The 23,303-nt window shown below is 35.9% G+C and overlaps 1 protein-coding gene across 1 annotated transcript; it reads left to right on the forward strand.

The window, feature by feature from the left end:
• Positions 1 to 1,136: 1,136 nt before the first annotated feature.
• LOC145675872 (uncharacterized) lies at positions 1,137 to 22,563 on the forward strand. The gene is made up of 2 exons (XM_081746650.1): positions 1,137 to 1,626; positions 11,678 to 22,563. The coding sequence occupies exons 1-2, from the start codon at positions 1,265 to 1,267 to the stop codon at positions 12,639 to 12,641; spliced, it is 1,326 nt and encodes a 441-aa protein (XP_081602776.1). The 5' UTR covers positions 1,137 to 1,264; the 3' UTR covers positions 12,642 to 22,563.
• The last annotated feature ends 740 nt before the right edge of the window (positions 22,564 to 23,303 follow it).

A 23,303-nucleotide genomic window follows, 5' to 3' on the forward strand; every position in this document is an offset into this window, starting at 1 on the left:
TTCAAGGTACCAAACCACTCATCTTACACATAAAAGGAAACGAATTTTAAAAAATCCTTGAGCCTAAGATCACGTGACCTCTATCAGCCAATCAGTATCGTGGTACCAAAGGATTCATCTTACCCGTAAAAGGGAACGAATTTCAAATATCGCAGGGTCTAAAATCACGTGATATCTGTCAACCAATCAGAATCACACATCTTACCCGTAAAAGGGAAAAATTTCAAAAATCCCTGTCATAAAAGAGAATGAGGGATTTCCCCGCAGGGTGACTCATGACGTCATACCACGTGACCTGAAAATTTGAATTTCCCGCGTGGGCGGGGCCTAACGTCACGTGACCTCTCTCAGCCAATCAGAATCGAGAAAATTTTTGCTGACTCGGCTACATATAACGGGACCCCTACTACTCACATCTATTTACTTTTTTATCATTTTTCAACTATTCTAATCTTTACATTTTACATGTTTAATTACCTTTCTAAATTGCCGATATTCTTGTTCAATACAGTGATATTGATACTATGCAAAACTTTTGTAATGCTTACTACAAACAAACAATCAATTGCCGAGAGAGCAATTGTGGTTGATGGAGTTCGTCAGTGGTAGTTACAGCGAGTGCATCGTGTTTCGTGTGCTCTGTGAGGACGAGAGTTGAGTGGGCCTTTCTATACATATACACTACACTTACATTCTTTTTTCCATTTACACGTTCATACATTCCCTTCTTTCTTCAACACTTTTTTCCGTTCATTTTACACTCCCCCTCTTCTCTACCTTTTGCCCTGTCTCTCTTGGCCCTCAGCCCTCTTTCCCTGTTCGAACTTCTCTCCCGATTTTGACCTTTACCCTATTGTGTCGTATTTCTCTCCCGATTTGATTTTTTCCCGATTGTGACATTACTTTTTTTCACGTCTATTTTACTTTATCATACTTCTTACTTTGCATATGTCATATACCTTTGTACTCCTCTTATTACTTTTATCATTTTTCTACTAATCAAATCATTACATTTTACATGTTCAAGTACCTTTGTAAATTGCCGATAAGTTTTCAAAGACAGTGGCAACGTTCTTTTGCGCCACTTTTTGACGCTTCTACAAAATTGTGGTTGATGAAGAAGAATAAGACGAAGAAGAAGAAGTTTGGAAATATAAAGTTGTTTTTGTGAAAGTACTTGTAAATCATTTCATTAACACTGGCAACGTAAAACATAAGGGGAGTATAAGAACAGTGTTAAATTCTTATTATATTTCAATTCACAATGGCTGGTAAGGCGTCTGTTAAGTTGGAATTGATATGCAAAGAAGAAATTGCTTATGACTTACCTAGTGATGATCCGCTCGAAGGGAGAGGGTGGACATACGAACTAATGAATGACAACAAAGAGTTAATATTATCTACAACGGAAGGAGAGGTATCAGTGGACAAGGATACAGCTATGTGCTCTTTGGATGTGAAACTAAACGTTGATAGGGTGAAACCAGAATTAGCACCAGAAGATCCTGAATTTGAAAGTAATATAGAAACGCTAAAAAAAATTGTGGTTCAGGAGACTTGCGCGTCGTATTCTAATGACTCCGAACAATTAACAAAAAAAAGTTTAAATTCAGTTCGGCCAGAAAGGTAATGTTCAATTCTTCATTAAATAATTGGCTCAGATTGATAATACTGTTACATGGTTTCGGAAAATTTGTTGGTTAAAAGCAATACGTCACGAGAAATATTTAGGTATGGGAGATATCATGAACGTAAGTTAGTAGCCTACAAATTGGAAATGACATGGGACACATAGACAAGCTGTATACCAAATAAAAATAATAGCAAGATTGATACGATCCATACAATTCTTATGTAGTTCGTATCTTGATAAAATAATTATTTTTTTATTATTGTTTAAACATTTCTCACTAATTGTTGCACATATTTAAAATATGGGTGCTCGACGATATTGTTTTATTTATATAGAGACACTAAAATAACAAATAATGAGAATGGTAATTATCCTAAAATTTTACAAATGTAAACCTGTAATGTATTATATTCGAACATAAACTATGGACGTTTGTGATTTTATTTTGATTTAGCTCAAATGGGTCTAGCTTGATTTTTCCGGCGGGCTCCGAAAAACAAGTAAAATACAAGATAAAGAATATTTTAACCATCTATGGATGTTCATTATTTGTAGAGGTCCATACAATAGTCCATTTCATAGCTGCACTCATTTTTTCAAGGAAGTCGACTTTTTACATTCCCTGGAATCTTTTTTAGGGTATGGACCTGCATTTCTCAATATGGGATCACTTTAGGGGCTTGGTGTTCGTACATAATATATGAATTATTGTAAAATCAACGCTAATCAGCATGTGCTAGATGGCCGGTAAAAATGAGATTGCTATGCAGATTAGGGCATTACGCAGAATGTGGGTAAACAAGAATAGCGCAAAATTCTGTATTTAGGATGACTTACATGTCTTACGTGTTGAATGTGTTCTTGTACGTTCCTAAGTATTTTATAGGTAACATGCTGAAATGCTTTCTTGGCTCGTATATTTGTGTTCCAAAGTAACACAATACATTAGGGACGTAACTTCTTAATTATATGGATCCCTTCATTCCCAAACATTTTCATAGTTCCGTGTTATGATTTGCCACACTAAATTTTGATACCAAATTTCGCTTACAGTGGCACATCAGGCCTTACTTCGCACAAAATATGAAGAGATTTTCACAGTCCTCCGTCGGTAAAACCATGAACTGTATACACGAAGTTTCAACTACCCCCTACGATAGAACATGTAACTTTATTTTGGTGTTAATGTTGGGGTCAGCATCAGTTCTAATTACAGGGAGGGTTTGTTGTTGTAGTGGCGTGGAAAACAGTCACTGTAAGGGCCGACAAATTTTAAGAAGAATTACCGTCAATGTTAAGTCAGTTTCGTTATATTATACAACGTAACTAATAACCGTTTGAACATTTTAATACAAATAAATTAGTTAAACGGCGGTTAAGCGCTACGGAGCGCCATTCTGTGCGTAATTATTTGACAACACAGGTTGTAAGTGATTCATAAAAAATACAGATTAATGAATTGGATCCTAAAACCAACGGTGCTGACAATCTCTTACAGCTGAAGCTTGCAGGGTCCCTGACGATTCGAATTAATTGCTTCTACCATAAGACCTTACATAGCACCCTAGTTGCATGCCTTCGGCATTTAAGTCATGACTAGTGATGGGCAGTGGGAATATTCCCGGTGGGAAGGAATTTATAAAATGGGAATATTCCCGGGTTTTTTCCCTGGCATATAAATTCCCGGGAAGAAATTTATTTCCATTTCTTTACTTTATCTTCCAACTTATAAGAACAATATGACTAATTACTTTATTTTAATATATTATGATTTACTTCTAGGTTTTAAATAGCTTAGAGGTTAAAAAAATTAAAATTATTTGACGGTACTTTATATAACTAATAATATGATTTCTTTAAAGTTCCATTTCAATTTGCACTAAAAAGTAGGGTAATTGTTTAGTATTAGAGGCCAAAATTAGCAAAAAGTAAGATGATTTACGGAAGAAATGAGTTGATAGTGATGTTCAAGTAGTCAAGAAAGTATCGAACATATTTTTTTAAGGCAGTAGGGGATTATATAAAACGGAAAGGTAAGTGGAAGTGATTTATGTGAGAAAATAAAGTGAATTGTTGGTAACGAATATAGAAAAACACGTGCCAGGCGGGGCTTTAACCCGCCTTCATTCGCTAACGCTCGCTCTGCAATGCTCTCTGAATTTAATGTTGATAACGTATTTTAACGTATGAAAACATAAAACAACCGCATCGGAATAGAATATCGCAAAAAAGTAGGTGCAGAACTGCCCCCAATGCTAAAGAACAGCCAAAATTAGCAAAGTATTAATTTACAAATGATGATAAGGAACAATTTTGTAAAGTAATTTAGAATTATGTAGAAATAGAGATGAAGTACTATTAATAAACCTTGAACCACCATTAGTGATAGACGTCGATCTGTCTCCTCTCTCTGACTCGAATTTCTGAAGAGGGATTCGGACTTCTTTTACATGTGTATTAACGTATGGAATTTCGAGAAATAGGTAGAATGAAAGGTCGTGTATGGCAATGTTACGTGCTAAAATAAAAAGATAAGTAAGTATGTTGCAAATTTTGTGAACATAAATATGTATGCGCAAATGTTGATAAATTGGTGAGACATGTATCTTCTAGCATTTACCCAATCTAATTGGTTTATGACATTTATAAATTTAATGTGCTTATAATATCAGTATTAGAGTTAAGTTGAGCAAATCCACTTACGTATAAATTTAAACTGTTACTATATAATTTACTATATAATTTTTCACACATGATTAATTGATAGAACATATTGTAAATAAATATACATTTATGCGTACTTTCTAAATATAATAAAGTGTTAATAAAGTAACATAGTACCGTTCAGAATATACATTTTAAAGAATCCTCTGTGGACAACAGTAATAATATGCTGTTTACATAAAATAATTCAACTTTGAAATCATAATATAATAAAAGAATGCAATTTTCTTTGTGATTGAACATAAATTCCCGGATACATTCCCCTTTTGGGAATCTTCCCGGGAATCTTCCCAGGGAATATTCCCGAAAAATATCTTCCCGGGAATTTACCCATCACTAGTCATGACAAATCAGGGTTAATTTCTGAACCCCAATTGGGCTGTCAACATTCAGGCCTTGAGGAGGCATTTTAACAAAATAAATATAATGAAAATGACGACAAGAAATACACCCTGGGAGGAGATTAAATGGTGCAACCTCACATTTCAATTCATCAATTTTTTAATCATTAGTATTACTTCAGGCCCGCTCGTACCTACAAAATTGGTAGGTTTATAAATGTAACCTTTTAAAGAGCGCTACCTAATACTTATGTGTGGCTTACTAGCAATTGCACTTATCTTTATCGAGAATAAAGTCACATCTGAGAGCATTTGTCACAATAGTGAAACACAAGATAACAGTAATATTAACTTGTTCATTAAACATTATTGTTGTTCAGGGCCTACTCGTACGTAGCAAACTTAATATGTTCTCATACCATAAACCTGAATTTTACCATATACTGCCTAACTGACGTAGGCACTCCGTACTATCGATACGTCATAGTATCCGGTGTTTATCGTAGTAAAGGGTGAAATCGTAAACGGGCTTCCCTTTTTCTTTTTCTCGAGACCGGTTTATGATTTCAGGCACAAGAATACAAGAGTTATTTTCAAATATAAAAAAGAATAACATTTTATTTACTTTCTCTAAATGCAAATCAAAACTCTAATTATTTTCTATAAATCCAAATCAAAACTAAATTTTATATCAAAATCTAAAATCCGAACATCAATTTTATTACTATTATACTTTTCTCTAATTATGCCAAACATTAAAAATTAGAACAAAATTTTGAAATTTTAGTCCATTGCCGAATCTGCACATTTGCTGGGACCCAACCCGGCGTCGGACTGGTTTCATCACTTTAATTTTATAACGAATGTAGGGATGACCCTAGGGGATTAACTATATTTTAATCTTCAACTCATCTTAGCTTATAATATCGCTTTCTTTGAAGTCAATTAACTTCAGTTATCATTAGTCACATTGAATTTTCATAGTAGACTGCATATATATATCGAACGACGGACAAATCAACGAGCAACTTTATTAAATTCAAGGTTATTGTCAATTACTTTCAATATTATTACTAAATTGTGTTTAACTTACAGCATTTTGACGGCGACTTGATCTTACATTGCAAATTTCGCATATTTTCTCATTATACAATCACAACATCAGATGAAAAGGTTCACTATCTGAAGAGCACATTTTTTTAATTACCCAAAATTTTAACTTTATGATTAATTGTAGTTATTACTAGTACTTCTCTAATTATGTTCGTAATTATATCTAATTGCCTAACATGTCTCTAAATGCTTGATTGTATGGGGACAGTTAATGTTAATATAAACTTAAAGAAGAATGATTAAAAACTCAAAACATGATTTGACAATAAAATTATTAAGTATGGTTCCCAAAACTGGAAAGACCTGAAAAAAAAATACAAAACCTAAGCATCCTAATAAGAATTTGATACTGAAAGTCAGCATCCAAAACGGGATAGCCATACTTTTCACAAGTGGTGCGGTATTATTACCATTTCAAAGTCGGAAATCGCGTTCTAAATCAATTACCTGCTTAAAATTTCCAATGCTCTCCTTTCCACATTCATCTTTCATCTCCAAATACTGTAAGGAAACCATAAAACATGACATCTAAGTAAGCGTATCTGATTGTAGAGCGATATTGATGGTTTCTTGGACTGGTGCGTCAGTGGCGGTGGGCACACACTTTGATTCTGAAAAGTAACCTTCGAAATTCGGGGAAATAATCAAATAAATAAGCAGTAGTCCTTTTTTCATAATCTAAAATTTTAAAAGTTCAAATTGGGTATTTCTGATTTCTCATCTCTTCCGGGGTTTAACCCGAGTTGGGGTGAAGTTCACGCTTTTTTGGTGCTAAGATTTTAATTTTCCATCTGTGCCGGTTACGCTTATAAGCTGTAATTTAGCACGGTTACGTGTACTTTTCCAGTTAGTTTGTTTAATTTCAAAATTTTTATCCTTTTTACAGCGTATTTACTAAACTTCCACGTAATGACACGCCTTCCTTTGCGACGTTTAGATTTACGCTGCAATGCGATACCTGCCATAAATTCCTTTTTTTTTGTTTGCGCTTACTATTACTATATTTTGCCATGTAGTTTACTATACAATGTTCGTACGTGTTTTAGCTTAAGCTTTTTAGTGTACTTCGGAGTCGATGTATACTTCTTCCGAATTTTCACTCGAAATAACCTCGCCTACAGCTCGACTTTAATTTGCATGTAGTTCGTCTTTGACCGAGTTTAGTGCGTTCCGAATTACGCTTACCAAGGCACTTTCCTTTTATTCTCAACTTATTTCCTTCTGCACGCCTAATGTGTGGTTGTGCGTGCTAAGAACACGCTGTACGTGGAAGTCGACGCACATTGTTTTCATCATGAGCAATCAACATGTCTACATTTTTTGTAGCACTACACTTAAACTTTCGCTTTTTACAATTTCGCAATAGTGAAGTACTAGTTGAAAATTCAAACATTTCGGCAAGTGAAAATTAATAAATGTTGCATCTGATGTACTGATATGATCACGTTTGCTCATTTTAATTTTACTAATTATGCTCCTCGAAATCGAGTTTACGTTAATAATGTATTACGAAAACTCAACTGGGTATCATTGGCCATCTTATTTTTCTTCATAACTTTGGTGTTTGAATTGGGTTCCTTAACGGAAATATACTTTCGACTGCGTGTGCTTTATTTGGAGTGTTACGCTTGTTCACGGTAAACATTTCCGACCGATATATTATGTACGAGACCTTCACTACGTAAAACAGAATTCACTTGGCGGGTCTATTGTGAATTTGAAGTCGTTTCCTTCTACTATACTCAAAGCTGATAAAGTCGGAATGGATTTGCAGCACTAAAACGCAACTTACGTTAGACATACACTGTTACAAAGACAAATTTTAATTTGTTAATTCGCGCAAAACCATTTGCCTGTGACACAAAACCGACCACACTGTAACTCCTTTATCACACAAAATTATCAATTGAACTCTCAAGCCTTCCCTGGCTTTTTCGAGAGGGCGTATACGCGCAACCTGAACTCTACCGCTTATCATGTGTGAAACATCGGTATCCCTTGCCGGCAAAACAATTACATTAGAAACAATTTTTTACAGCTACATGTAACGATTCTTCTTTTTTGCTATCTCTACACTGCATATTTCCTTTTCCTGACTGTAATCGACTTTCTGGTTTATTTGGCACATATCTTTCACAACTTGGGCCCGGCTCGAATTCAAGACGGTTTCTTTTCCACCTTGCACTCTTTTATTTTGTTGGTTTGCCTACACTCAAACTGTGCCGTTCGCATGTATTCATAGAACACATTGAGACCTCTCTTTCATTCCGCTACACTATTTTTAAACTCAGCAGTTACTGAATGAACATTATTGACCGCGTTAACTAATTTAGAGAGTACTTCAGTAAAGGAGTTATTGGCTACTTTGATATTATTACGTAAGCTGTCTGCTTTGGCATTCAATTCGATCTTTCCTACGCTCTCAAATCGTTTCTGTTACAGGCTTTTAAAGTTCACCTACTGATTCATGTATTTTTTGTCCTAGGCATCCAATATTCATTACCATTTTTGAGCAATGGTTTCTAATTGTTTCTCTAATTCCTCTGTCAACATTGCTTGAAATTGTTCTAAAACACTAGCCTCCATATTGATATGAGTTACGAGCAACTAATTTAAAGTACAAAAATATAAATGTTTGAGTTTAATACGAAAATAAGAAATATGCACTTAAAACATGAAACACTAAGAATTTTGATATTACGACCATTGACGACCAATCCTTCTTTTTACAACTCAGGTTTCACTTTACGAAGTGCTTCAATATAAAACTAACACAGATATAAACTAGTACCATATATAAAATATTTTCTATAACTATTCTATCAGGTTTTGATTCCATTTTGTACTAATACATAATAACATACTCAGCAAGGCCATGTGATATTATTTGAAAAACAGTATCACGTGATAGTTTCTACACAAGAACTGTGTCTTCATCAGACTTCCACTCCTTCTGGTTGCTGGGAGTTTGTCATCACTTATATATACTGTCCGGAGATCAATTTTAATTAGGTTCCGCCCCTTCTTAAAAAGTAACACTTGTCTGGCTTTCACTTTCACTTTTTCGCTGCACACGTGTCCAATTAAAGGTTTACTTTTTTTCCGCTGGATGCGTCCTGTCCTCTAATTATCCTTATTTTCCTTGTTATTTTGTTTCTCTTTCTTTCTTCTTCCTTTTTATTCCTTCTTCTTTAAGCAGAATCTTCTCTCACTCCTTATTTATCGAGAATCTTGCATTCCAGTTCATCACCTTGCGTCCTGCTTTCATAATCTCTCTGGCTTCCTTCCATTTTCTCACCAAAGTCCTGTTCTCTACTTCTATGACCTCTGCTCCTTCCCACCCTATCCTGTGGTTTGTTTCTTTCTGATGCTCTTATATCGCATTGTTGTCCATTTTCAATCTTACATCATCCTGGTGCTGATTAATCCTTTTTTTTGCATTTTTTTGTTTCTCCTATGTAAATTTTTCTTCTGACTAGTTCAATTATTCTGCTTCCTCTTTTCCTGTACGTCCTAATACCTGCTTTCCGAAACATTCTCTATATGTTCTCTGTTTGTTTGCACAGTTATTGTGTTGAAACTGTCACGCGATACTGTTTTCTTTTTACATATTATCACATAGCCTTGCTCAGTGTGTTATTGTGTATTAGTATTAAGATATTTACTCTTATTCATAAATGCACATGAAGATGCATAGTGTAAAAGATGTATGTATGTGTGTATACTCAATCAGCTGTTTGCTATCCACTCACATCTACAAGGACTTAAATTCAACAAGAAACATTTTTATGAGCTACATTAATCTCTGTTGCTCTCAATGTCAAAACATATTTACTTAATTTACATGAAAAATCTACATTACTCAGTTCTTGTTTTTATCTATCACTCTGCTTTATTTTTAATTAATTGTGTTCGCCGAGGTTGTGATGGAAATTGACTGTCGACACTAGGCTAATCAGATCCAAACTCAACACGTTATCTGTATAACTAATGGTATTGTAGAAGCAGTTGTAGGAGAATGCTATAATTTAATCCGGAGAACGGTCGCCATGTGGTTGAAATCGTGTTTTTTGGTAGTTCTTAGATTCTTGTAAATATAATCGTAACCTTCACATTGATTTTCGTGTTTTTCCCAAGATTTGTCACTTGTTTATTGCATTTATCCCAGCTTTGTTACGGCAGTGTGACGTAATATTGAGGTCTCAAATATTCAGTAATAATACTAATAATATTAATAGTATAGGTAACAAATTTCGTATGATGACACATTGTATCAAAGCCTGTAAAATAACCCGTAGCGTAAGCCATAAGTTACAAAATAGTCGGGATTGGAGAGAAGTGTAAGGACCAACAGCACATACCCTCTCGATACGTTCCTACAACTAGCTACATGTTATAACGGAAAGTTTCCCTACAACTAGCTAAATGTTATATAAGGAAAGTTAAATGTTATAACGGAAAGTTTCGAGGTAATTTTGGTGTAGAAAGCAGGGATTCTAAACTCACAAGAGCCGTAATTACAGTTGTTTTTAAGTAATGGTTATGCTGGCTAAGCTACAGAAGATGTCGAAGGGGTTTCAAGAAAGGGGTTCCATACCATCATGAGACACCTCTACAGCTACTCAAATTTAAACGAAAGAATTCTGCTAATATTTCGTGTAGCATATATTCTACTGTACGTTTTCAGGAAAAAACTGTAAAAAAAAAAGAACTGAATATAATTGAAAACTAAAGCTTGTATAAAACAACTTGTCAAGTTTGCAGATGTAATTAAAAAATCTTTGCTACAATAATATACACAGACCATAATTCAGTGAGCTCAGAAATACAAACTATCAAAATGATGTATAAGATTCAGTCTACAGAGCAATTGTTGCTTAAATAGTGGCATACACTATTTCTAGAATCGAGATAAGATGAGAAATGTTTACGATAGTTTTGGTCTCGTCTCGATTCTCATCTCCAAAGCATGACTATGGTGTGAGTTAACCTTGTCCCGTCTCGAATTAAAATGTTTCAATCCGATTTTGTTTGGTCTGTTTTAGAATCGAGATGAGAAATTCGTGTTTTCATGGGCAACATTACACAAAACCGAAATATTTTTTTTGCCTAATTTCACGTTTCTGCTTGTAATGGTACGAGCTGAGCGATAATAAGATTTTAATTTTTAAATATTCTTCGAAATAATTGTGATTATTATTAGTATTATTCCTGAAAATTTGATAGTTCAAGTGCTGAAACAAACGAGTATTCAAATATTTGAATGTAATGAAGCGTGTGTTATCGCCGATCTATTTCCATCAAAATTCGTATAGAAAAAAAATGCATGACGTGTATTTGATCGAAGAACCTCGAGATTACTGGTCGAGCCTTAGACCAGTGAACCACGATCACAACGCTGTAAATGATTCATCTTTAGTCTTGTTACTCTAAGTTACTCTGCCTCAGCTTGGAAAGTTGTATGTAATTTTTTAATTGGTTTCAAAATGTCTTTCGTGTTCCTCCTATGATGATATAAGTTAACCTTTGGATCGCAAGTTGGTGTTTTCTCCACACGAAACTACAAATAAGACAGATTTAATTCTCATACTGTGCATTTGTGTCAAGACTGCCGACAATACTTTGTCATAGACTTATGACCGCCACGATATAAATGGTCGTTTAATTTGATATAGTGAAACAAACTACAGCAATTTATTTTGAGACAATAGTGAAATGGTACTCCATTTCATATTTCTACAATATTTAATTTAATAAAACAAATGAAGCGTAACTTTATCATGTAATACGGCGAATGATTACATGTTTTCTTGCTACTTAATCACTATCTCCATTTACATTTCATTGTTTGTTGAATTTGTTACAGGCGCGATAACATCTTTGCTTTCCACGGAGAAGGGAATACCTTTACTACATTAAATAAAGCCATTTCTCATACTTATGAGGAATCTTATACTTCGACGCAGTTTGCCAAAGGGTATCATCGATCACGTTTGACAAAAAATATGGTGACACAGGAAAGTGAAAAGCCTCATACGTACGAAAATAGTGATAAACGCTCTAATCAAAGTTCAACTGTGTCAAGTGGTGAGTTTGTGCATTCAGGTGAAAAATCTCATATTTGTGAAGTATGTGGAAAGGAATTTCGAGTATGTTCAAGTTTGGCTACGCACATGGTAATTCATACAGGAGGAAAACTACACACGTACCAAGAGTGTGGTAAGGCATTTAATCGATCTTCGACCTTCTCTACACACATGTTAATCCACAAAGGAGAAAAACCTTACACGTGCCTAGAATGTGGTAAGGCATTTAAACGACGTTCAAATTTGGCTACACACATGTTAATCCACACAGGAGAAAAATCTCACACGTGCCAAGAGTGTGGTGAGGCTTTTAGTGATTGCTTGAATTTGGCTACACACATGTTAATCCACACAGGACAAAAACCTCACACGTGCCTAGAATGTGGTAAGGCATTTACTAAACGTTCAGATTTGGCCAGACACATGTTAATCCACACAGGAGAAAAACCTCACACGTGCCTAGAATGTGGTAAGGCATTTAATCGACGTTCAAATTTGGCTACACACATGTTAATGCACACAGGAGAAAAACCTCACACGTGCCAAGAGTGTGGTAAGGCATTTACTCAACGTTCACATTTGGCTACACACATGTTAATCCACACAGGAGAAAAACTTCACACGTGCCATGAGTGTGGTAAGGCATTTAATCAACGTTCAAATTTGGCTACACACATGTTAATCCACACAGGAGAAAACCCTCACATGTGCCACGAGTGTGGTAAGGCATTTGCTCATCGTTAAAGTTTGGCCATACACATGTTAATCCAGACAGGAGAAAAACCTCACACGTGCCTAGAATGTGGTAAGGCATTTAAACGACGTTCAAATTTGGCTACACACATGTTAATCCACACAGGAGAAAAATCTCACACGTGCCAAGAGTGTGGTAAGGCTTTTAGTGATCGCTCGAATTTGGCTACACACATGTTAATCCACACAGGAGAAAAACCTCACACGTGCCTAGAATGTGGTAAGGCATTTATTCAACTTTCAGATTTGGCTAGACACATGTTAATCCACACTGGTGAAAAACCTCACACGTGCCTAGAATGTGGTAATTCATTTAATCAACGTTCAACTTTGGCTACACACATGTTAATCCACACAGAAGATAAAACTTCACATGTGCCACGAGTGTGGTAAGGCATTTACTCAACGATCAAGTTTGGCCATACACATGTTAATCCACACAGGAGAAAGACCTCACACGTGCCTAGAATGTGGTAAGGCATTTACTCAACGTTCAGGTTTGGCTAGACACATGTTAATCCACACTGGAAAAAAATCTCACACGTGCCTAAAATGTGGTAAGGCATTTACTCAACGTTCAGGTTTGGCTAGACACATGTTAATCCACACTGGAAAAAAATCTCACACGTGTCTAGAATGTGGTGATTCATTTAATCGACGTTTAACTTTGGCTACACACGTGTTAATCCACACAGGAGAAAAACCTCACACGTGCCAAGTGTGTGGTAAGGCATATACTCAACGTTCACATTTGGCTAGACACATGTTAATCCTCACAGGAGAAAAACCTTACACGTTCCAAGACTGTGGTAAGGCTTTTAATGATCGCTCGAATTTGGCTACACACATGTTAATACATACAGGAGAAAAACCTTACAAGTGCTAAGAGTGTGGTAAGGTTTTTGATAGCTCGAATTTGGCTACACACAGGAGAAAACCCTCACTCGTACCAAGAGTGTGGTTAGGCATTTACTCAACGTTCACATTTGGCTAGACACATGTTAATCCACACAGGAGATAAACCTTACACGTGCCAAGAGTGTGGTAAGGCTTTTAATGATCGCTCGAATTTGGCTACACACATGTTAATACATACAGGAGAAACCCTTACAAGTGCTAAGAGTGTGGTGAGGCATTTAATCGACGTTCGACTTTGGCCACACACATGTTAATCCACACAGGAGAAAAACCTCACACGTGCCGAGAGTGTGGTAAGGCATTTACTCATCTTTCACATTTGGCTAGACACATGTTAATCCACACAGGAGAAAAACATCACACTTTCCAAGAGACAGATAATCCATTTAGTCAATGTTGAGGTTTAAGTACACACATGTTAGTCCACACAGAAGAAACTTACACGCGCCAAGCGTGTGGTGAAGGATTTAGACTATGTTCAAGTGTGGTTACGTTTATTTGTTTCACAAAGGAGAAAAAGATTAAACATGCCAAGAGTGTTGTAAGTCATTTAATCGATGTTCCAAATAGGCTGCACATATGTTAATCCTCAGAGGAAAAAAATATCACACATGCTACGAGTGTGATGGCGAATTTAAATATCGTTTAAATTTAGTTACACACATATTAATCCATACAAGAAAAAGAGGTCACGTATGCTAAGAGTGTGGTGGGAAGTTTAATCGAAGTTCAACTCTTGCTACACATATTAATATGCATTAATACGCCCTGAGTGCGGTATGTAATTTGATAAACGTTGAAGTTTGGCTAGAGACATGTTAATCCACACAGGAGTAAAACACCACACATGTCAAGAGTGTGGTAAGGCATTTAATCTACGTTCGAAATTGGCTACACACATGTGAATCCAAACAGTAGCAAAATCTCACCTTGCAAAAATCCTTGAATAGAATTTATTCAACGTTCATACGTGCTGAGCCACACAGGATCAAAACCTCATGAGTGGAAAGTGTGGAAGACGATATAGTCAAAGCTAGAACCTTGAAATGCAGTTGAATACAACTCAATCACCAAAGAGATGCAAAGAGCTTAGCAAGGCATTTACTCAAGGTTCACATATTGCAAAGTAAATCATAATCCACAAAGGACAAAAACCTCACACGAGCGGAGAGTCTATATGAGATGTCGCATTCTGTTGGAGGATTAGAGATAATATAATCTACTCTGTTATTTTTACGCGTGCTATGAAAATTGTAGTATCCCAAATTGAGTGCTTGAGTAGAATAGTTGACAAAGGGATTCCATTTGTGTGTGATGTTATCCCATGTTTATTGTAGATCCATATCTAAGCTCAAGTTATAGTCACCAAAATGAGCAACTTTGTCACCTTTTGACAACTTCCGGAAATGATTCGTGGCATCTGTCAAGTAAACTTTGAGCACTGTTCCTATATTGTCTGCAGAAACACCCGCCGAAGACTGTTTTCCGACAGACTTATCTCTGCTCAAATAGTTTCACACTCGCGTACGAGATCATTCTGTGCTCTGCTGCCCCATTAATTTTAATACTACAAACTGTCCGCCTTTATGGTCTTGCGGTCTTATTTTTTATGTAGAGAATTGGTTGAGAAACGACATTCCACTGTTCCTTGTCGATATTTTCAGACATGTTTCGCTCACCACTAAACAGCCATATTTACAGCACAGTCTGCAGAATTGTTTGTAATGCTTTGTACATTTTGGTATTATAGTTTAAAGGTGGTTTTCTGTTCACTGCACTTTTGAGCAGCATTCTTCTGCTCATCACTACATTCAATGCAGAATATAAAGCATCTGATTTGGCACAATTCTATAGCGTGGGATCACGTTGTCCAAGTTACTCTCACTCTTTTTTTGCCATCTGAGTTGAACATTGTAAATTATATTAATTCAGTGTTCTCTACCAATAAATGATAACGATATTTCACTGCATCTCCAACTGTCAAACGCAGACTCTAGCCGTTGCCTTACTACTGGGTTCACAATGGAAATGATAAAGCATAGAGATAGCACAAATATTTTTCCCGAAGCAGTAGCTCGAACTTTAACTTTTCTGCGGTTAGATACCGCCTTTTTGTATTTTATGCATAGACGTTCCTTAGTACATACAAAGGTTTGTTACTGCCAAACTTAACATACAGATTTACAGTGTGGATAACTTCATTATTCAAAATCTATAAAAAAAAAACTGTTGACTTTCTAACCAAAAGTTTTCCACCTACCTTTCATTGTCCGATTACCTAGTCCCACTTTGGAGCTATACCAATGCATAACTTGTCTATATTACAGTAATATATCGAAAAAGTAAATCTCACCTATATTAACAAACGCTTCCAAACTCAGCACCCTTTATTCATGCAATATATACTACCTCACTTTAGACCCCACACCAAATCGCTATCAGCATACTCCTTGTCCCTAATGTTTACGCTCTGCCAGTACACTTTACCCTCGTGAGATTCATTATTCTTAACCTTATAGTGGTAAGGTGAAAAAAATTTTTATGAATGGTAACATTTTTCCTCCTGGACCCAGAAACATTTTTGACTGATAAGATGTGAACTAGGATTTAAATTTGTATTATATATACAATATTAAATACAAACACCAGACAATGGATACGCTTTAAGCGAAACTATACATTTTTATTGAGGCAATACCTTTCTTGTTAAAATTAAGTTCGATAATTATTTGACTATTTTATTGCTTAGATACCGGTACTCAAAATAAAATATTTATTAACTAGGAAGAAGTAAACCAGGATTTCTCCTAATAGCGGTATATTCACGTTTCACTTCTGCAGCAGTCTCCACACATCATTTTTGCGTGACTTAGGCAAATCCACTTACAGCACTTTTGGCAAAATATCTGGCCACATGTGTTTATACATGTAACATCGTCTTCGCTTTCCGACATGATTAGGTACAGAAGCATCCTCTAGAGTCAATCCGAAAAAGCTTGCTGTGTTCGCTAAATGTATAACATTACTATTAATCAGTTCTACATTATAGAGGTGATAAAATCACGTTATTTGCCATCGTGTAGTATTTCTTTCTTCGTCATATTCAGTAGGTATCTGGTCTACTATGTCCACCCCACCTTTAGTATCGTTGTAAAATCTGACCATCTCTGGCTTCCTGTTATCTCTGGAACTCTCATCTAATTTGACGTCATTGGGCGTACTTGAGATCCGCACTACACACAGATTTTTCTTAGATGCATACGAACCAATGGTGCAGTTCTAATGAAAACCAAATACACTACTGTATTCTTTCCTCCTTTTGGCATTCACAAACGCGGGGGCAACTCTCTAGTTTTTACGAATTGTTCCTATAATAGTTAACTTACTGTCTCATTCCATTTATTTAACCAAATTGCAGCCTGTAAACCGATTATTGTAAAAAGGTCTCTTTGCAAGACGAACCATGAATCTGTTGACACAATCTCTAGACTACTTCTTCAGGTTTGTTATCTATCTGGAACGGGCCTTCTGATTGTGTCCTTACATACACTTCTATGTTTGTTGTGTAGTATAATGTTTCACCAACAAGAATAACAATTTTAATTCCACATTTTGGAGGTCTTTTAGGCATATAAATACGAAATCCACATCTTCCCCGGAAAGCGACAAGTGTCTCACCCAAAGTTGCTAACATACCAATTAAGAAAACTGTTGTTGCATTTGTTTACAAATAATTCAAAAAAAGTCACGAATTGGGGCTAATCTGGGGCTGAAGGTTATATGTGATTATGTTATTCATTAGCATCTTCCACTCTTTCATCCATCATATCCTGCCCAGTAATCACTTTCTGCTCAGTTTGGCTTCTCCGGTTCCCATCATCACATAGAGTTGACCCTACGCAAAAGACACATTCATTTGTCTGATTAACAATACACATGTGTTAACTTGTGCTTCGCACCTCCCCTCATTCTCCATCCTCGTTATCCCTTTGCACATTTTTTTATTTTCTCTAATTGTTTTGTATTTATATTGAATCAATCTGTCTATATTAGGTTGTGTTATATATGTTTACTTACATTATAATGCTAAGGATCAAAGTTCCATACGCCCATTTTTCTTTTTCTTTTTGATTTTTTGTTAGTTCTTATACCGTATAATTGTAAAATTTCGATAGAGCACAGATCTCCACTTACACTTTATAAATAAATTCTTTTCCATCACTCACGTTACAGAGGGCGTAACCTTCTCATTGTTTGTTAGCCACTTTGGTTTGCCGGTAAAACGTAGTGCATTCACATACTTTCTCAGCTGGCGCACATGTAGTGAGGCGTAGCTGCCAAGTCTAGACTCAGTTTATTCCACTCATGTGGGCGCACAGTGATGCTAATTCGTTAACAGGCGACAGGTTGCAAAAAATTGAGAGCTTTAACGAACGTAATTTGGCTGGAGTACACAAGTAGTATAATTTTTAATCATCATTATGATCATTTTCACTCTTATCCTGTTCTCATCACATAGTGTTTCAGTTCGGTTATTTTACCGCATATGATAATTGACGATGGAAAATCTTTCATACATCCTTTGAAGATAAAATTGCCGGGGTGGCTCAGTTGTAAAGCGTTTACCTCTGATGCATGGGGTCTCGAGTCCAAACCCTGCTCCCGCCAAGTTAACTTTGTGGTGGACAAACACCGTGTGCTTGGGTTTCCTCGGAGTTTTCGAGTTTCCTCCCACTTTCTTCATTCCACAATTTCATTCTTGCTCAGCATACACTGAACCAAGTTCCCAGAGTTCTCGTTCTCCGACCAGTGGCAACCACCAAGCATCATCAATGAGTTCACCACCATTTAAGAAGCATACAAATGCACATAGCATCTCGAGCTCCGACTCTGACTCCAACTAGCTTATCCTCCTGTGCAGCCTGTCTACAGCTTGCTACAGAAAAAACTACAATACAAAGTACTTTAGTTCGAAGGTTTTACTTGTCTAGTTTCTCCAGTATCGGCAACGCAAAGATATTTCGCAAATGGTAGAAACAAAAAATGGATTCATCATTAAATCACAGTCGGCTAACTTCGCAAATAATTCGTGACAATCCAGTTTCGAAATGTTCAGGAAAACTGCAACTTTAACTTCTCTCAACAACATCCGACACTAGCAACCTCAGCCACATACCATGTCAATAGTAGTACGAGGAGTCCCTCTATCTATAACACTTGATATATAGGCTGAACTTCCTGAAGTGGGATACACCTTTAAAAATGCATCCGTATTCGGAACAATCAGGGACCAACGTACATAGTTCGAATTCTGAGAACATCACAGGATATTATCAGCGACCTTTTGTATAAACAAATCTTAATTTTCAAGAAGAGACACCGATTTGAACAATCCTGCTCATTACGACCAATTCCTCACCCAGGTAAACGCTGTCAAGAAAACAAAGTACATCCTATGAACCTGTTATCCTACAAAGATGTGCACACTTTTCCTTTTCCTATGAAAACTGTCCGAATCTGCAACAAGTTCCAATCTGCAACGCTTGGTATCAATTTCCGCCTCCGACATATAGCTACAAGTGCAAGTCTCGGCTTGCTCCAGAAGAATTCAGGCCGAAACTTGTAGTACCACTATTGACTCATTATGTTCAAAATCGAAAAGGTGAGACTTCGAAAGACTAATCAATTTCTTTATATGCATAAACTATTAGCATTTGTCACCCGCACTCTTCAAAACGTTCGTCTTTTGCACAACCATTAATATTAAAACACGTTCAGCACGCAGCTCGCAACATTCTTCACCTCGATTTTCATGACACTTACAGTGGTTCGTACATGCACTTTCATGTATCTCCACCCGAAACAACTATTTAACTTCATAGTGATCATGTATCTAGTTATTTGACTATGACTTTTATTTCTATTTCTCAACATTCTCTTGTACTTACCTCATAAACTCATATTGTAACAACTATTACACGAGGAACAATTTGACACATTACTTATCAGTAAAACGCATCTCACTCTCAAACTTAATTGCAAATTTACCGGCTATCAACTCATTCCACACGATATGAAGCTTCCGGCTCGATGCGCCACTAGCGGCGTTACAATACTATTTTATCCTTACACATGTAATATTTTCCATAAGTAGAAGCTTTGCTTTATATATACTTAAACACAAACAAAATATTTGCTCAGCGAAACAATATATTCACATAAAAATATTACATACGTGTTACAGTTTCGCCAACTAACATTTTGGCTTCATCAGACACTATGAGATACATGAGAAACGTGCAGTCTTATATACACACAAGAGCTGAGATATCTTGTTTCTGATTGGCTCCTGGCAGCAGCCAATCCACTTCAAGTATTCTAATTCGTATTTCCCTATACCGAGGCTTCCTATTTGTTGTAAATTACACACACACATCAAAAGGACGATCTTGGCACAACTAATCTAAACTAACAAATAATTGGCATAAATAATTATATAATATTATAAATATATATAAATACACATAAATAAATAAATATATAAATAAACAGATAAACATACAATTACCATACGCTTAAAAAGACGACACACACATACAGTATATACTAGTGGTAGGCGCAGAACCGGTTTTTCGGTTTCCGGTTTCCAAGAAAAACCTAAACCGTTTTTTCAAAGTTTTCAAAAAACATGTTTTCACCGAAACCGGTTTCGGTTTTTCAATAAACGGTATCGGTTTTCTTCAGAACCCGGTTTCGGTTTTCTTCAAAAAACCGGTTTCGGTTCATTATCAATTGATCATTAAACAAACGCCTGAGAAATATACAACCACTGTATACAAACATGTTTTGTTGGAGTGTATAACTTAAAGAATGTGTTATTTTTTAAAAAGGCAACACTTCCAGTGTACCCTAAAAAAGTATTAAAGAAATAATGGCCATGTTTTTTAAATATTAAATTGGAACTGGGCCAATCTACACAAAATTTGGAATCGACCAGCAAAAATGGCACGATTCTAGCACTTGTGGTTTTCGAGATCTCATTGTCAAAAGGATTGGAGACAAACACATAAACTTTTCTTTGCACACAAACATATAAACCTAGCATTTTAATATATAGATATGTATAGTCACAAGTGATCAATTTAATGGGGAGAATACTGAAATGAAACACTATGCCCTGTATGATAGAGTTGCGTAATATTATGTAGTAGATAGAAGAAATGGTAATACTAGTACAAAAATTGCTTGATTTATTGTCTTCACGAATAAAGACAGACGGAGACAATCCTACGGAGGCTCATCTACCGCCTTTCCAAAAATTACTGTGTATTGTTTCTTTGAAACAGCTCTTTCTTAGTACCGTCGTTGAATTAATCTACTATAGCGAACTTTTTGGCTTGTTTTAGAACTGGATACCGAAAATCCGGATAACTACTTACCGGTAAGAAATTGAAATGTATGTAGGCCTATTGGTGTTCATTTCCTGGACTCAGAGTAGAAAATTATTGTGTAAATCAATTTTTTCAAGCGCTCTGAGCCCTCATTCACAAGCGGTATTCGAGCTCGACACAACGTAATATTTGCATTTAGTTTCGGTAATGAAAATAAGCATTAATAAATAGCTTTTTTCTGTTTTGTATTTGCTGATGTACGCACATTTTGCTTTGCGTGAACACAAATCGCTACCACGCAGTGGTCTCATGCAGTGACACACATCACAAATTAAGTGTTATGTCGAAGCTTCAGATTCTAAAGGATGATTCTATTTCGTTCCTGTACAGTTAATGGAGAAATTTTGTGTCTTCTTTACAGGTCAAGTTGCTATGATCAAAAATACCAGAATTTTAAACCATCTAAAATGTTCTAATTTGGGGGTCATAAAAAGGGGTAAAAGTGGATCTGAAAAGGTAGGAAGACGGTAGGTAGCAGCATGACGTCACGCTTGTTACCCCTTCCTAACTCTCTCCATTGTATTTCTTAAGGAACTGGGCGACGCATACATATTTTTTCGAAGTCGGGACGGAATCCCCCCCGCGTTTAGAATCTATACCCTAAGTGCCATTTATGTATATATATCAACGCACGAAATATTGATTTAGCCTCTCTTCGTCAAACAGTTTTGAACAATGGAATAACAAGGCTCCCTCTACGCGGTATGTTCTACCTCATATAGGTATTATTTTCTCCCTTAGTGTGATTCTAGGAAAGTGAAGTGCATTCGATTTTAAAAAGAGGAAAATTAAAAATAATAAGTAAGTAAAATAAAAATATTAGGTCCATTGTAGTTCTAAACTGGCTATGATATGCTATACCACCAGTCAGAGTATCAGATTTAATTTCTTGGGGACACAATCGAAGGGTGGATACATTTTATTTGAGGGAGTTATACAGAAAAGGTTAATTTCACATTATTTGCGCAATATTAATATATACTACCAGTCTGGGGTGCAGGTATAGCCTACGAGTAGCGCCCGCCTCCTTGGCCCCCATTGGCAATGGTACTTGTACCAGATTTGAATAACAACTCCAGGTAAGGAAAGTTCTATTAATATTTTATTTTGTTTAAAAGATGTTAGCTTAAAACTGTTAGCTTAAAACTAAAATATTGTTGTATTAAAAGATGTTTCGATGTGCACAATAGCTAACATTGTTAAAATATACTGATAATCAAATGTACGAAAATGTCATTTTCTGTAATATATAAAACAAAATCCTAAACAACGTTTTTTCTAACGTATAACGTCCTTAAATGTATTTTATTCAAATTTGAACGTTTTGGAACCTAAAAGTCTTAAGCCTATAATGTGTCGAGCTTTTGATAGTAAACATTTGCAGGTGCATATGGTGCAACGATTGTCAAGGTCAACTGCGCAAACGCACTGAGCAAGCATTTAATATTCATTTCAGTGACCTGCAAGATAAGGGTGAAATTAGCAATTAAGTGTTAAGCAACTAAGTTGAAGCAAAGCACAATATGTCACGGAGTGAAGTGTGAACGTGCCGAGACTAGAGATGAAAGCTAAATGCTTCTTGTGTAAAAAAGTACTTAGATGCAAAGGAGGATCGACAAGTGCCTTATTATCGCACTTGAGAACTAAACACATGCCTTGTATTAATAAAGTGATTGCACGGAACACTCAATCACAAGATGATGACGATCCTGGAATCTGTGGTTCTACAAAACACATCACATTAAGGTAAGAAGATTTAAACACTTTTCTTTCTTATGTAATTTGATTCAAGGGATATATACCGTCGTGTTTTTTATCATGTAATATTTCCATTAATATTTAACTTTCGTTATTTTGGACATCCGTTTGGTCTAGTGGCTAAGAAGCTTGCCTACGGCACGCGTGGATTCGGTTCCCGGTGGGATACAGTTGAACGGAAAAAGTGGTTCAGATACCATTATAATCAGTAAGTCCAAGTCTCCTTTAGTCATCATTGCATAACCGTGAGGCGGTAAACTGAAACAAACCAAAACTTTCGTTATTTTATTTTACCTTAAAAGTGGCTTTAAGGGATAATGGGATGTACAGTAAGGGCAGTTTTTAAATTCGTGCTAAAAAAGTACCGGGGCCCTTCCTGGCTACCATATATATATATATATATATATATATATATATATATATATATATATATATATATATGTATGTATGTATAATGTGTGTGTGAGCGGTTTAGTCAAATCTTGTAAAATTCCAGGCACTTCCATATTAAATAGAGTTGGGAAAA

The sequence above is a fragment of the Thermobia domestica genome, chromosome 18 (assembly GCF_964235325.1).
Source record: "Thermobia domestica chromosome 18, izTheDome1.hap1.1, whole genome shotgun sequence".
Lineage (NCBI taxonomy): Eukaryota > Metazoa > Arthropoda > Insecta > Zygentoma > Lepismatidae > Thermobia > Thermobia domestica.